Source organism: Polyergus mexicanus, unplaced genomic scaffold (assembly GCF_030449975.1).
Source record: "Polyergus mexicanus isolate NDT 795.1 unplaced genomic scaffold, iyPolMexi1.0 SCAF_117, whole genome shotgun sequence".
Lineage (NCBI taxonomy): Eukaryota > Metazoa > Arthropoda > Insecta > Hymenoptera > Formicidae > Polyergus > Polyergus mexicanus.
The window spans coordinates 1-15,262 of record NW_027223437.1 but is presented as its reverse complement, the minus strand read 5'-3'; the positions used below and the strand labels follow the sequence as shown (position 1 = coordinate 15,262).

Genomic DNA, 15,262 nt, shown 5'->3' with positions numbered 1-15,262 from the left:
TATAAATCCATTGGACGCGGCCTGTCGCGAGCACGATACAGCGTATTCCCGGAACACCGATCTCACCGAGAAACACGCGGCTGACAGGATACTCGCTGAGAAAGCGCGAACTCGCATCGTCGCGAAAGATTCGACTCTCGGTGAGAGAGCCGCAGCTACAGCTGTTTGGGCAGCGATGAAAGCCAAGACAAAAATCAGCATGGGTATGAAAACGAAGACGAAGACGAAGACGAAGACGAAGATGAGGACTACGCGGAAAAGGTCGACGAAAAAGCGGATACTTCCGTCAGCGAAACGAGGCGGTGTATTGCCGATTCTACCGATGTTGGGCGCGCTCGGATTTTTGATCGGTGGAGCGGCTGGCGTGGCCAAGGCGGTGAACGACAGCAAAGCCGCGCGCCGTCAGCTGGAGGAGCTGCAACGTCACGATCGCGCGATGGAAGGTCGCAGACTTTATCTCGCTCCGTATAAATACGGACAGGGACTGTATCTCGACCCCTACAAACGTGAACAAGGAGTGGCAACGAAGAAAAAAAAACGTCGAAAAGATGCTAAAAATGTCCACGGGTGTGACAACGAACATACAATTAGAACAATTGGCGGATACCGTACTTTAGAGGGGTTTTCATGCGTGATTCGTTACCGATCGGTGGTATATATCGAAATGAGAGCGGCAGTGTGAATTTGGATAACACCGAAGGACCGGGTACTCATTGGGTAGCGTACGCAAAAAGGGGAAATCGCGCTATATATTTCGACGGTTTTGGTAATCTTCGACCGCCGAATGAATTGGTGCGATATTTCGGATGGAATGTGACGAAGATCGAATACAATCGCACGTCCTTTCAAACTTACGATCAAAGCATATGTGGACAATTATGTTTGCGGTTTCTCCGAACGGTCGATGACAATCGGTGTGAACTTAAAGCCTGACAATGCGTCGTTAAGATTCAGTATTCGTTAAACAGTTTTGCCGACATGTCTATGACATTCACGCTGACCGGGAAGAGTAGCGTCCTCGCGGCACACTACCATCCAGCCATAGATTTGAGCGACGGTGATTGCGAGCTCGGTCTAACAAATTTTGAGACTTATCATACGATATCGAACGTGAATTCCTCGAATAATAAATTTTATTTCGATGAGGATGACACGGAAATTACGATTTCCGAGGGATCGTACGAGATACACGCAATACACAAGTTTTTGAAACGTGCAATTTCACGGAAACGCCCGCGACGCGTAGTTCGCTCCGGCAATCGTGTCGACAAACGCGGTGATATCGCGGGGATATCGCGAGAGGAGACCGTTCGAGCGAACGGTGACGAAGACGAGGTTGTAGAATACCCGATAGTGCTCCGTGCTAATTACAATACGATGAATAGCGAGATTAAGTGCGCTTTCAGAGTAAATTTTAACAAACCCAACAACATTGGATCGCTGCTGGGATTCTCGTTGAAGCGTATATTGCTGCCGGGACAATGGCACCAATCGAACATACCGATTAATATCATCAACGTAAACATTATCCGCGTAGAGTGTAACGTGACCGCTGGTGCGTACAGCAATGGCAAACGCGTTCATGCGATACATGAATTTTCACCGAGCGTGCCGGCAGGATATAAGATATCGGAAACGCCGGCGCAGATCATTTACCTGCCGATCATCACGCGGAGCATTACGGATCTAACGATACGCGTTGCGGATCAAGACGGACGATTGCTCGATTTTCGAGGAAAAGAGACCACCATCAGATTGCACGTACGACGGCGACAAAATTAGCGCGCGATACATGAGATGCTCGTGTTGAGCGGAGCAAAAGACGCGAGAGATAACGCGACAACAACAACAACAACAACGTCAACATTCGCTAATATTCGATTATCCGGTTGCGCCAAGAAAAAGAAACTCAACGCGTCAAACGTTGAATTTTTGCAATCTTTGGGATTCGCGGTGCGAAATATCTGAGAAAACATGACCGATATCCTTAATATCGAAGGCGAGCCGGTCTTTGACGATCGTATCGTCAAGATCGAGACTCACACGTACAACCCTTACGCCAATACGACGTTTGAGCACAGCGATGAGAAACGAATACCCATACAACAACAGGATCTATATACGTTGCCGTATGAGAGTTTTCTATACATCGAGGGAAAACTAAAGATAAACAAACCAGCTGAAGGGTTTGATGTTGTACTGGGAAATAATTGCGTTGCGTTCATGTTCGATGAGATTCGATACGAACTCAACGGTGTGGCGATTGATCGTAGCAGAAATGTGGGAATAACCAGCACACTCAAGAACTATGTAACGATATCATTCGATAGAACCGTGATTATGAGAAACGCCGGCTGGGATTCGCCTACTAACACGAATGGATACTTTAATTTTTGCGTACCGCTCTACATGTTATTGGGATTTTGCGAGGATTACAGGCGCGTGGTGATTAACGCGAATTGATCTTAATACGATCGCGCAACGACAACAATTGCCTGATTGGAAATTTGGTGTTGGAGTTTGTGATCGACATATTCAAGATACAATGGCGAATGCCGCACGTCGTATTGAACGAGATTAACAAGTTATCGATGCTGCGCGCCTTGGAAAGCGGACAATACCTCAGTATGGGTTTCCGCTCGTGGGATCTGTACGAATTTCCGCTATTGCAGCGTACAACCAAACATTCATGGCCCATTAAGACCGCGACTCAGCTGGAGAAGCCGCGATACGTTGTTTTCGTTCTACAGACAGGTCGGGAGAACGTCATGTCCGAGGATACGAGTCGATTCGACGACTGCAAATTGACCAACGTGAAACTCTATCTGAATTCGGAATGTTATCCGTACGACGATATGAATCTGGATTTCGATAAAAACAGATGGTCGATTTTGTACGACACGTATCAACGTTTCTGCAAAAAGTATTACGGATACGAGTATCTCGAGCCGAGTCTCACCGTCACGCAATTTTTACGTAACGGTCCATTCGTGATCATCGATTGCTCTCGACAAAACGAATCGGTCGAAAGCGCAACCGTGGATGTGAGATTGGAATTCGAGTGTAAGGAGAACGTGCCGCTGAATACCACAGCGTACTGCCTCATCATACACGATTGCGTGATTCAGTACAACCCGTTGACCCATGTTGTGCGCAAAATCACCTAAGTATGGGGGAATGAGACGATATAAAATCTATAATACATCAGGATCAATCGCAGTCTTGTTCTCGACGTGCTGATATAAAAAAGAAAAACGTTATGTCTGTACCAACGTTCGTGGACCTACAAGGATTCTTCGTCGGGATGAAATTTGTCGTAAAGGAGGTGGCGGTGCTGAGAAAGGGGACCGTTCTGGCGCATTACATTTTTACATACCCCCTACCATGGAATCTCCTCACAAAATCCGACAAATCCTGCGCTTCCTGGCTGATCGCGAATCACCATGGATTACGATGGGAAGACGGAAACGTGCCGTACAGCATGGCTAAATGCTTGATTACATCAGCCGTGCTTGGAACAGAAGAGGATGACGAGACGTCGACTCTCGTGTACGTCAAGGGATGCCAGAAACGGGAATGGCTGGTGGATTTGCTTGAGAATCTTGCGAGAGAAAATTTAATCATCGAGACTTTGGATGCTGATTACGAAAATATTGAATCTTTAAATAGTCTAGATGTTACTAATACTATACGATGCGGAAAACATGTTAAGAATTGCGCATTACAGAATGTATTAAAAATATTTAACTGGTGGTCGCAACACCAAAAAAAATTGCAATATTTTTATAAATAAAATGTGTAAACGTATTTAATGTTTTTTATTTCTTATTCTCCCCACTCCTTTCCTCGCGAGTCGTTTCTAAGAATTCTTTTTAACGTTGGCCGTTTTCCCTTCTTCTAAATTTTCAGAGCAATAATCTCCCATCGCATCATACGTTGACCGTTTCCCCTTCTCCTAAATTTTCAGAGCAATAATATCCCATCGCATCATACGTTAACCGTTTCCCCTTCTCCTAAATTTTCAGAGCATTGATCTCCCACCACATCATACTTTTGAACAATAAGCGTCACGTATATTCGATTAATTTTTTATACGATCAGTGTCGCGTCAACTACTAGTACCAACGGTTCACTTCTCATAACCGAGAGACAAAATGTACTCCGCTAAAGGAAGCACCAGCAACGGTTCAAACGCGCGAATTACTACGTTCTACGAGACGAAATTAAACCGTGCAAGAAACCACGAGATGAAATTAAGCCGTACAAGAAACCACTTGATTTGTAAGTATCACAAATGTTTTATATATATTTTTCATATATTTTTTCATATATGTTTTTTTCTATGCTATTTCATATTTTTTGTATTTTTCAGATGCGGTAAACCACGTATTTTGGTACGCAGATTTGCTTTGACACGCACTGCTTATAAATACTTGGATATTGGAATCAGCGTTGGAATAACATCTTACGTGGAACTGCATCTGGGCGATAACCGAGGCAACCGAATCGTTTTGTCTATCGATACATGGGAATCGCTAATGCTGAAACGAGCGGACGTTGAACAATTTGTACAAGCGCCTAATCATGCACCGATATGGATTAACGATTTAACAATTGAGATTGTTAAAATAAGTGATGCGAGTGTTGTCAAACTTACGTTGCGCGATTCTTGCTTGTACATGAAACCGTCAACTATATTTTTCTTATTCGAACTCGAACACTGGGTTAATCACGAATATTTGAAGCTGTGCGAGAATCTAGAAGTTGTAAATGAGAGTTTCGATCAATTTGTTCGGAGTTTGCAAAGTAGTATGTTTGGCGCCGAGAGAGATTCTGCGGTTAAAATCTTGCGCGAAGTCTATGATAAAACATCTATCATAGATTGCGAACTATTAGCTTATGCTGTGGATGAAATTTTGTCTGAAACCTTGAGACGGGGTGATGTATGGTAATATAAATAAATAAATAAATGTGTTAAAAAATGAAAAAAAATGATTATGTATTTCTTTCGCTTCCCTTCCTTGCATATTCTCCGTACAAACCGCGCGCGATCTTAAGGTACGATGCAGTAATGCGTGGGAGAAGGACGGCGCGAGGCGTTCGCATGAGCGCGGGAAAGGGATAGCGTTCGTAAGGTGAGTATGAGGGAGACAGCGCGAGGCGTTCGCGAGTAGGAAAAGGATAGCATTCTATGGGCGTGCGAGAAGGATAGCGCGAGGTATGCTCGTGGATGATGTTGCGAGATGCGGCGTTCGTAAGACGGTGAGTATGAGGAAAATAGCGCGAGACATGCACGCGTGTAGGAGAAGGATAGCGTCCGCATTGGCGTGGGAAAAGGATACGTTCGCGGGAAAAAGAAAGATAATGCGAGGCGTGCATGTGGGAAAAGGAAAGAAGAAGGTGCAGAAATAATCATTTTATTATATATATATATATATATAATAATGTTTATTTTAAAAACGTGTGTATAATACAACTTGTGTGTGTGTGTGTGTGTGTATAATACAAATTGTATGTGTGTGTGTGTAAAATATAAAATATAAAATATAAAAAATAATACAAAATAATAAAAATAATAAAATAATAAAAATAATAATAATAAAATAAATAATATAATAATCGGCGCTTGCCTTATATCAGACATCGACACCCGCCTTTTGTAAGTACACCGATAAACATGTCCCGACGCGAATTCTAGCAGCCGGACATCGGCGCTACAGTGTGAGACGATATTTGTTTATATTATTTATAAATTCTCGAGCAGCCGGACATCGGCGCTCGCCCTTTGTAATATACCGCGCTGTTTATGCTCCCGCGATAAGCTCCCCCCCGCCCGCATGACGTCAGTCCCCCGCGCCGTCAAAATCCCCCTCCGCCCGCGTGACGTCATGCCCCCTCGCCTTGCGGTTTCCCCTCGCCCCGCATTCCCCTGGGAGAACCTGAGTTAGAACCCGCATATAATAACTACTATCGATATCGTTTATCTTGATGATAAATACAATATATCCATCAAATACATATACATACAGTCTGCCTTTTTACCAGAAAATTTTTCCATCTACAAAGATATATTTATACATATAAGTAATAATTAAATCATTAAATAAAAATTAGTTGATTACATGTATGTGCATTGTTATAGAAGTTGCTTAAGAGAGTTAGTGGTCCTTATATAAGGAAATGGACCAATCAATTGATTGGTCCTTATATAAGGAAATGGACCAATCAATTTCCTTATGCTTATGATTATGCGCTTATGCAAAAGTGTATGCTCCCCACTTTATCCTTTTTCTCTCTGAGTCTTTCTCGCCGACGGATGCAAGGTATGTAATTAATATTTTTTGCTAGATTTGAAGCATAAAGAAATAATAAACAGATAATTGTTTTGAAAGATATTCTTGATACAGCATTTTAAAATGTTTTATATTGTATTTAGATTTTTACGCTACTGTTCCTTTTTTTGCAAGCACGCAAAGTAATTACATGTATCTATAATATTGACGAGTTTATTTAATTTTTATAAATTTTTTTATTATTGATATATTTTATTGTATGATATGTAAAATGTATTTTAATAATTTCTTACAACCTAATATATTTGATGCATTCTTTGTAGCAACTTCTATAACAATGCACATGCATGTAATCAACTAATTTTTATTTAATGATTTAATTATAATTTATATGTATAAATTGTTATAGCCCGAACAGGCTATACACGAATTATTAAATATATTATTCTAAATACATATTATTTTATATGATTGCTCAACGTGTAACGCGAATACAGATCACGTTACGAGCGTTGACCGAACAAAGCGCTGACAACGCGAGCCACGCGCTAAACCCGAGCGACCGTGCAATCATTTCATTGCGAAAACGCGGAAATCAGGGCAAGCGGAAGAAGGACATTGCGAAAATGCAACGTAGAAGTCCTACTTAAAAGAGAAATAAAAAGGAATAAAGAAATTGCGAAAGTGCAAGCAAAGAAGTCCTACTTAGAACTTTTTAGCTTGCATCCGGATATTGCCAAAATCAAGCGACACGACACACAGCCTTGTCGCTAAACGACCCCCTCCCGGGTAGCCAAAGGGAGTTAATAAAAAGGCCCACCGCTAACGAACGGCGGGCAGTCTTTACCATTAATATTACGCGGACAATCTTGATCATTAATTAATAGTAGTCACAATAACTACCAAACGGGCAATCTTTATTCCTTTACGCGAGCAATATCTCTAACAACCGCGAGTGTCAAAACGAGTATCAATAATTATTATAATATTGAATAGCCATGCAGTCGGCAGAAATATATACGAAGAAGCGAGAGGCGAGTCTCGAGACCGAAACTCGACTCTAGACACGCGCACTTTAAGATATCCGTTATCGCGATACGCGACGCGAGCGAAAGTGCGGGAACATTGTAATCAAGCCAAGTCACGAATAAAATAGATATTAATATATTTATTTAAATGCAAAGGTGTCATTTCTAAACAAATAAAGACAGTGAAGTTCTCGGGCGGAGCCCGAATTCCTAAATTCCTTCCGGCAAACGATCCCAACTACCGTGCCTCTCCGGAGGCACAACAAAATATATCTTTGTAGATGGAAAAATTTTCTGGTAAAAAGGCAGACAGTTATGTATATGTATTTGATGGATATATTGTATTTATCATCAAGATAAACGATATCGATATATCTATCGCTGCAGCAAAAGACGTAATTTTAAATGTCAAGGAAGGCTTCAACAAGAAGGTGAAACATATACTTTAATATTTGAACATGATCATCCACCAGAAATAACTGCAACAGAAACATTAAAAATAAAAAGAGAAATGAAAGAAATGTGTAAAAATGAAAATATGAACAACAAAGATATTTTTGATCGTGTATCTCGAAATTATCCGACAGCAGCTGTATCATTAACATATAATACAATGAGATCGCCTCTTTATCGTGAGAAAATAAAACGTCGACCACCTTTACCAATAAGTTTCTTAAGTTTACAAACACAGCTTGAAACCTATGAACCTTTAAAAAATATATATAAAGGTAAAGCAACATCAGCAAATGATAAAATAGCCCTTATATTTAGTACAGATGGGCTATTAAAAAAAATTAGCTTCTTCTACAGAAATGTTTTTAGATGGCACATTTTCTGTAAGTATTGTTTTTTATATGTATTTGCACCTTCAACAATAATATAAATATCCTTTTTATTTACTTATAGGTTCTTCCAAGAATTCCTAAAATAGCACAACTCTATACAATACATATACGTTGTTTTCAAACAGTAAGCTTTAATAGTAATTACATTATAAAAATTGTTCTTCTTTGAATGATCAAACTTTCAATGATCAACCCAGTCAGCCAGGTCTGTTCTAACAGATATTGCCAAGTGCTTGCTACAAATTATTGTCAGCAAAAAGGCTACAAATTTGGTACAAGAGTTGTTATTACCGATTAAGCTGGCAGATTGCCGGCAAAAATCAAGCAAAGCTTGCTAACATAACTACACAGCAAATTGGCAGCAGAAACCGAGCAAAGCTTGCTAACATGACTGACATCAGATTGTCGGCAAAAACTGAGCAGGATCTAGAGTGCGCAATTTGATGGCAAATTGGCAGCAAAAACCGAACAAAATCTGCAGCTTATTACAAAGTATTATAAAATAGTTCAGTCGCTTATCGCTATGCGGCGCGTTATTCATTATCTATACCCGTATTCAAATTCTTGTCATGAGTGTATATAAAGCCTACAAAATGCTAATAATATTATAATATATATATTTCTATCAGTTCAATTTTTGACATAATTCTTATACAGGAAATTCAGATATTGAATTGATTTTTGGCAAATCGGACAGATAATTGTTCGATTTTCACTTATTCAAAACAATTTCTGTCCAAAAAGATCCTTAATTTTACAAATTAAGTTATTTGAATTTACTTATATGTTTTAACATATTAATATATGATTTTATATAATGTCTAATTATCTAATGGTCATTTTATGACCAAAACTTATCATCATTTTGTTACTTAGGGTTAAGGCTTTAAATCTATTTAAATATATACTTTTATATGAATGGCCAAAAGCTGCAGAATTTGTTCGGTTTTTGCTGACAATCTGCTATCAGATTGTCTTGCGCAGATCTTGGTCGATTTTTGCCATCAATTTGGCGTCAAATCATGTCAAGCTTTGCTCGGTTTTTGCCGTCAATTTGCTGTCAGGTTATGTCAACAAGCTTTGTCACCAAAACACAAGCTTAATGCGGACACAGATGGCACTGGATTTGTTACCAAGTTTTGAGCGAATTTGATGCCAATTTGGCGACAATTTGTTAACAAATTGCTATCTGGGAACTTAATATTTCAGGCAATTGTAACAGTTTTTATACTATTTGAAACACGAACTAAATCTCTTTATGATGCTGTGTGGATAAAAATTAAGGAATTGGTTCCTGATCTTGAAAAGAATATTCAATTTATAATGTTAGATTATGAACATGCTGCAGGTGCATCAGTTAGTGATCATTTCCCATCCGCTTCAATTCATGGATGTTGGTTCCATTATAATCAGGTACAATTTGTATTATTTAGTTAAAAATATCTGTAGATGGAAGTCTGTATGATGGGAATTTATTTTATTGCATAGATTTTATTAAAAATAAGAATAAAAGATAAGAAATCAAATTATTGACTGAAGAAAAATTTTAAATTTAATATATATACCTTCTTTTAATATAATAATCCAAGTTTTTTTTATAACTTTAATGTTATTTTGCAGGCACTTTTCCGAAAATGGAAAAGTCTAGATCTTTTAAATGCACCTCGTGATGTTTTGTCCATGACAATGACTTTACCTTTAGCCCACCTGAATATTTTTTAGAAGGTTATAAAATAATAGAGAAACAAGCAGATAGTGTAATAGAATACCCAAATATACATTTATTTCTAGCGTATTTACGTCGCAATTGGCTTCCTGCAGCTTCAAAGGTAGTGTTTACAAGTGTCCTGCGAGGACTAACAACATAGTTGAATCTTTTCATAATATGGCGTCTAAAAAATTTGGTACAAAACATCCGAATTTATGGATATTTTTAGGTAATTATTTTTTATAATTATTTGTTATTTGTTATTTTATCAAGTAGTACAATATTATTTTATAATCTTTTATTTGTGTTTTTTTCAGAGAAAATGATCAATTTGATTAAGGATCAAGAACTCGATCTTGGAAGAGCAAAGAGAGGTTTGCGTGTTAGGCGAATATGTTCACGTTCACAAAGACAAAAAAATTTGCGTATTATGGAAATTCAGGAAGATCTTATTACTGGAAAAATATCTTTACAACAATTTTTGAAAATGTTTTATAATGAACATGAACATCAACAATATGGTATGTAGAACAGTTGATATATGAACGTATATTTTTTTTATTTTTCTTTTGCGATATTTTAGCTACATTATTTCATATTTATATCAAAAAAAGTATAGATCAAAACCAATTGGATTTTTTTTATTTTATTTACTTTAAAAGATTAAAAAAAAGATAATCATTAAATATTTGAATGTTTGCTTTTTACGCAAAAGAGAAAAATTAAATAACTACTGATCTTATTTTATCATATAAAATTCGTCAAAATCAATAAACAAAATTTAATAAACGTGGGTTTAACGAGATTATTGATTTTTAAACTATAAAACATTTTTTTTTATTATAATATTATTTATCTTTACAGTTTCTTATGTCAATCCTATTTTAAAATTTATGTTTATCAATATGTCTTTTTATTGTATCAGCATCATTAAAATGTGATGATAGCTTTTTTGCACATATACTCTACATTATTATACTGCATTTGTATAAATTGTCATTAAAAAAAATTTGTTATGTTCTTAACAAAAATTAATTTTTTTTACAAAGAAATACATGTACTATATTTTTGTAATATATATATTTTAAAAAAAATACGTTATGTTTATTGAATATTTTTAAAAAAGTTTAAAACAAAAAATATTATATTTATTTATAATGAATTAAACATTTTTCTGTTTTGCAGACAGTAATAATAACGATGATATAAATTTGGAACATTTTGTTGAACTACAGAAAAGTGGGTATTAATAAAACTTTTTTTTAGATAAAGAAAAGTTTGAACTATTAAAAAATTACAATTCTATTAGTAATTTGAAATTATAATAAAAACATTTCATCAAATTAACATTGCAATGTGCTTATAGAAAATGCAGCAATTGGTGAAACTTCATCTAGACGAGTGAATGTGTTGGCACACTCTTGTGGTCGTGGTCGTGGTCGAACAAGAAATTCTATTTCTCTACAAAGATCATCTCATATTTCCTCGGAAATGAACAATCCAACAATGCACAATTTAGAGCAATTGAACACATCTCCTCCTAATCCTGAGGTATACGATCGAAGATCGAATTCCACATCAAGAGAAAATCGTGTTCATATTTCCCGTGAAAATATATCACATGATATACATGATAGAGCTATATCACAAGATATATCTCTTTTAAACTTAAGTAAGATATTTTTATTATATAAAGTACAAAGTAATATTAAAATTATTACAATAGATATAGTAATTTTGCCATAAGAAAATTTGTTCACATAATGAATATAATTACATTAATGTTACTTAAATACATTAATATTACTAAACTATAAAACAAATATAAATCATTAAATTTTCTAGTTATACAATTATCAAAATACAGATATTTAAAAGCATATTTAATAATTTAAAATAAATGAATTATTTTCTTACCTACTTAAAATAATTCACATAATAGACTTTATTTTGATAAGAACGCTATATATCAATGTATTATCTTATCTTCTGTGAAGCATAAACAAAATTTAAAGGCTAAAAGAATCAATATTCAGTAAATTATTTTACTTATAATATACTATAATTTGTAATAATAAAAATTATTATACATATAAAGTAAAAAGTATTGTAAGAAAATTTATAAATTTTGAGTAAGTGTAATTTTCTGTTTTTCTCTATTTTAAACTGCATTAATGTTACTTATAAAACAAACATTTGTTAATTGTATTCTAAAATCATAATTTTCTTTTATTGCAGGTGATAAAGATATTTATTGCATTCCTCCCGATGATTATGGCAATATTTTTTCAGATGAAACCGAAAAAGAAGATATTCCATATTATCCAGTGCAGCCAATATCTAATATACGTACATCTAACTGTTGCAGTGTCTGCTTAATAAAAAGAGCAGATCATATATTTATTCCTTGTAGTCACTTATGTTGTTGTATGGATTATATCTTGCAATTGCAATCAAAAAGATGTCCAATTTGTAACGTAGATTATAACTCTTATTTGAAGGTTATAAATCCATAAGTACATAAAGAATAGATTGAAAATATAACTTTTTTTAATATTGATAACTGAACTATAACATTATAGTACCTAAAATTATAGCATTGAAAAGGAATCTCAAAATCTATGTTCAGAAATATTTTCTTTAATTATAAAAATATTATTTAAGATTGAAGCAGTTAAAGTGAATGTTTATTTTTTTCTACGTCTTTAATAATTTCATAAATAATGATTTATTTACTTGTTTTTTTCTTTTCAAAGTTTATGAAAGAATTATAGGTGTAAAGAAAAGATAAACTTCTTTATTTAATTCATTACCTTCTGGTTTTATTCTTAGTTTAGTGGAACACTTTCTTTTTGTAATTGTTTTTTTATAACTTTCATTTTTTTTTGGCTATTTTATGTAGAATACTGTCATCGATTCTTGATAATTTTATTTGCAATTCCTTAAGTGGGATATTGTTGCATTTCTTATGTAAAACTTCTTCATCTATAAAAATATTGATTTCATTCATTATATAAGTATTTATTTCATTATCCGCAGATGTAGCCTGAAGTAGAATATATGCTGACTCACGAATTTCATCTTGTATCTCTGCTACGGCCGGATATTCATTTTCTTTACTTGCAATATTATCATCTGCAAGATAAAACATCGCATTTAATGTTTGCATTTATACTTATTATTTATTGAAATATTAATATAACTAAAACACTGAATAAGGAATACTATAAAGGACAAAATAGATTAAATAGACCAATTTCTGCCTAAGAAGTGTAATGTAAGTTATACATGTTTCCTTATAGTTTTAGAGCTGCTGAATACGATAGTAATAGTCAGTTTTATTTGTCTTAAGCTGTGGAAAAATTGTAAAAATTTGTCTCAAAGGGACCAAAATAAGGTTTTTTTTTATTTTTGACTCCTTTAAGACGAATTTTGACAATTAAAACTGATATCATCATATTCAGCAACTCAAAAATTATAAGAAAACATGTGTAACATATGTTACACTTGTTTGACAGAAATTAGTTTATTTGATCGTCTTTTTCGCCTAATAAGTACAAAATAGTTTTTTAAACCTCCATGAAACAAATGGAAAATAATTAACGATATCATTTAGTTGTACCTTATTTAAAATTTCTTATCACATAAAACATTTAAACATAATTTTTTAATCTATAATTTTTAATCTGTAATTCTTTTTATTTATCATATCTTGATATATATTTTTTAATTATTGTAATTATATAAAACATAATTTGGAAATAAATAAAAATAAATGTGTCGAAAAGTATAGAAGAAAAATAATTATTTAAAAAAAAATATCAGCCAATCTGAATTATACATACACACAATATCTGATTTATAATCTAATAAAAAGTTATTTCAAGCTTTTAATTATAAAAGCACGAAGAGTATATGTCGATCGGTCTGTCTTCCATTTTTAATAAGTAGTTCTTTTTATAAGTTTTCAAATAATAAATTTACTATTTATATTATATATATATATATAAAATAAAAAATTTAAAAAAAATTAAATATCTTTATTATTTTATGCAATGCATTACAACATAAGAAACTTTTAATATAACAAATATTTATAATTTAATAACACAATTGTTACAAATTACAGGCACGGAATATATAACTTTATCGCTATAAAGAAAAAATGCATTGTTAATAATTGTAGTAATAGTTTTATAGATAATTTTTCAAATATATGTGTGTGTGTGTATATAAATAATATATATACATATATATATATATATATATATATATATATATATATATATATATATATGTATATATATTATTTATATACACACACACACATATATTTGAAAAATTATCTATAAAACTATTACTACAATTATTAACAATGCATTTTTTCTTTATAGCGATAAAGTTATATATTCCGTGCCTGTAATTTGTAACAATTGTGTTATTAAATTATAAATATTTGTTATATTAAAAGTTTCTTATGTTGTAATGCATTGCATAAAATAATAAAAATATTTAATTATTTTTAAATTTTTTGCAAAAAGTAGTAATGCAAAATATATATTAATCTAGTCATTAATAAATGCTTTTTGAAAAGAATTAATGAATTATTAATTAAATAAATTAAAAATAAATAAAATTACAAACCTTTAAATTCTCCATTCATCTCGCGTTGTAAAAATTGCTTATTAAATTTGTGAAATATTCGTAAGAATTGCTGAAGAGGCAGTCTACAAGATAAAAAATCTTATATGCAAAGTTAACTAAATATATTGTTGGGCGTTCTTAACTTAAAAATAATATTATTTTTGTATAATATTAATTATATTAAGAAAAATAGAATGTTTATGTAGTATATACCTCCCCTAAATTAGAGCGGTTTGAGCGTTGGCAATTTTTGTGTTTCTTTCCCGATTTACACGTCTATATGTATGTCGAGGATTCAAATCTTTCTTCACACGAAAAAAATCTATTTCTTGATCAATAATTAATTTTTTTAAATTATCTGAAAATAGAATATTAACAAAGTTTTAGTTGTTTACAGGATTATTCTTCTTAAATTGAATTAGAATAAAAACTATGATTTTTATTAATTATTTTATGTCAATCAAAATATTTTCACATATTTTGTAATACGATTATTCTGCTGTAATAATTCAAAGCAATGCATTTGTACAAAAATAATTAAAATAATATGTAAAATTACAATTTTCTATTATATTTTGTTTCTAAAATTCGATTGGTAAATCTAATATTTTTATATCAGATTAAATTAGTAAAATGAAAGATATAAATCTTAAGATAAAATCTAGATAAAATAATATTACAAAATGTACAACAAAATATAAGTATATGCCTTTGTATTAGTACTCTGCGTTGATACCACTGCTT

At 33.3% G+C, this 15,262-nt stretch overlaps 3 protein-coding genes and 1 long non-coding RNA gene across 5 annotated transcripts; 3 read left to right on the top strand and 1 right to left on the bottom strand.

The window, feature by feature from the left end:
• The first annotated feature begins 1,974 nt into the window (after positions 1-1,974).
• Positions 1,975-2,463, top strand: LOC138944210 (uncharacterized). Its single transcript, XM_070315117.1, has one exon. It carries the CDS (start codon positions 1,975-1,977, stop codon positions 2,461-2,463), a length of 489 nt encoding a protein of 162 aa, XP_070171218.1.
• An 89-nt stretch (positions 2,464-2,552) lies between these two features.
• On the top strand, positions 2,553-3,167 carry LOC138944209 (uncharacterized). The gene has a single exon (XM_070315116.1). It carries the CDS (start codon positions 2,553-2,555, stop codon positions 3,165-3,167), a length of 615 nt encoding a protein of 204 aa, XP_070171217.1.
• Positions 3,168-9,499: 6,332 nt separating this feature from the next.
• LOC138944207 (uncharacterized) lies at positions 9,500-12,466 on the top strand. Its single transcript, XM_070315115.1, has 6 exons — positions 9,500-9,579; positions 9,958-10,103; positions 10,192-10,395; positions 11,060-11,113; positions 11,241-11,546; positions 12,113-12,466. The coding sequence occupies exons 1-6, from the start codon at positions 9,500-9,502 to the stop codon at positions 12,388-12,390; spliced, it is 1,068 nt and encodes a 355-aa protein (XP_070171216.1). The 3' UTR covers positions 12,391-12,466.
• Positions 12,467-13,111: 645 nt separating this feature from the next.
• On the bottom strand, positions 13,112-14,898 carry LOC138944208 (uncharacterized). Of its 2 annotated transcripts, none has more exons than XR_011448677.1 (3): positions 14,732-14,898; positions 14,519-14,601; positions 13,112-13,137 (listed from the first exon to the last, which is right to left on the bottom strand). It is a non-coding gene; the product is annotated as an uncharacterized lncRNA (long non-coding RNA). The 2 variants fall into 2 exon arrangements; XR_011448676.1 differs by lacking the exon at positions 13,112-13,137 and adding an exon at positions 13,317-13,421.
• Between the last annotated feature and the right edge of the window lie 364 nt (positions 14,899-15,262).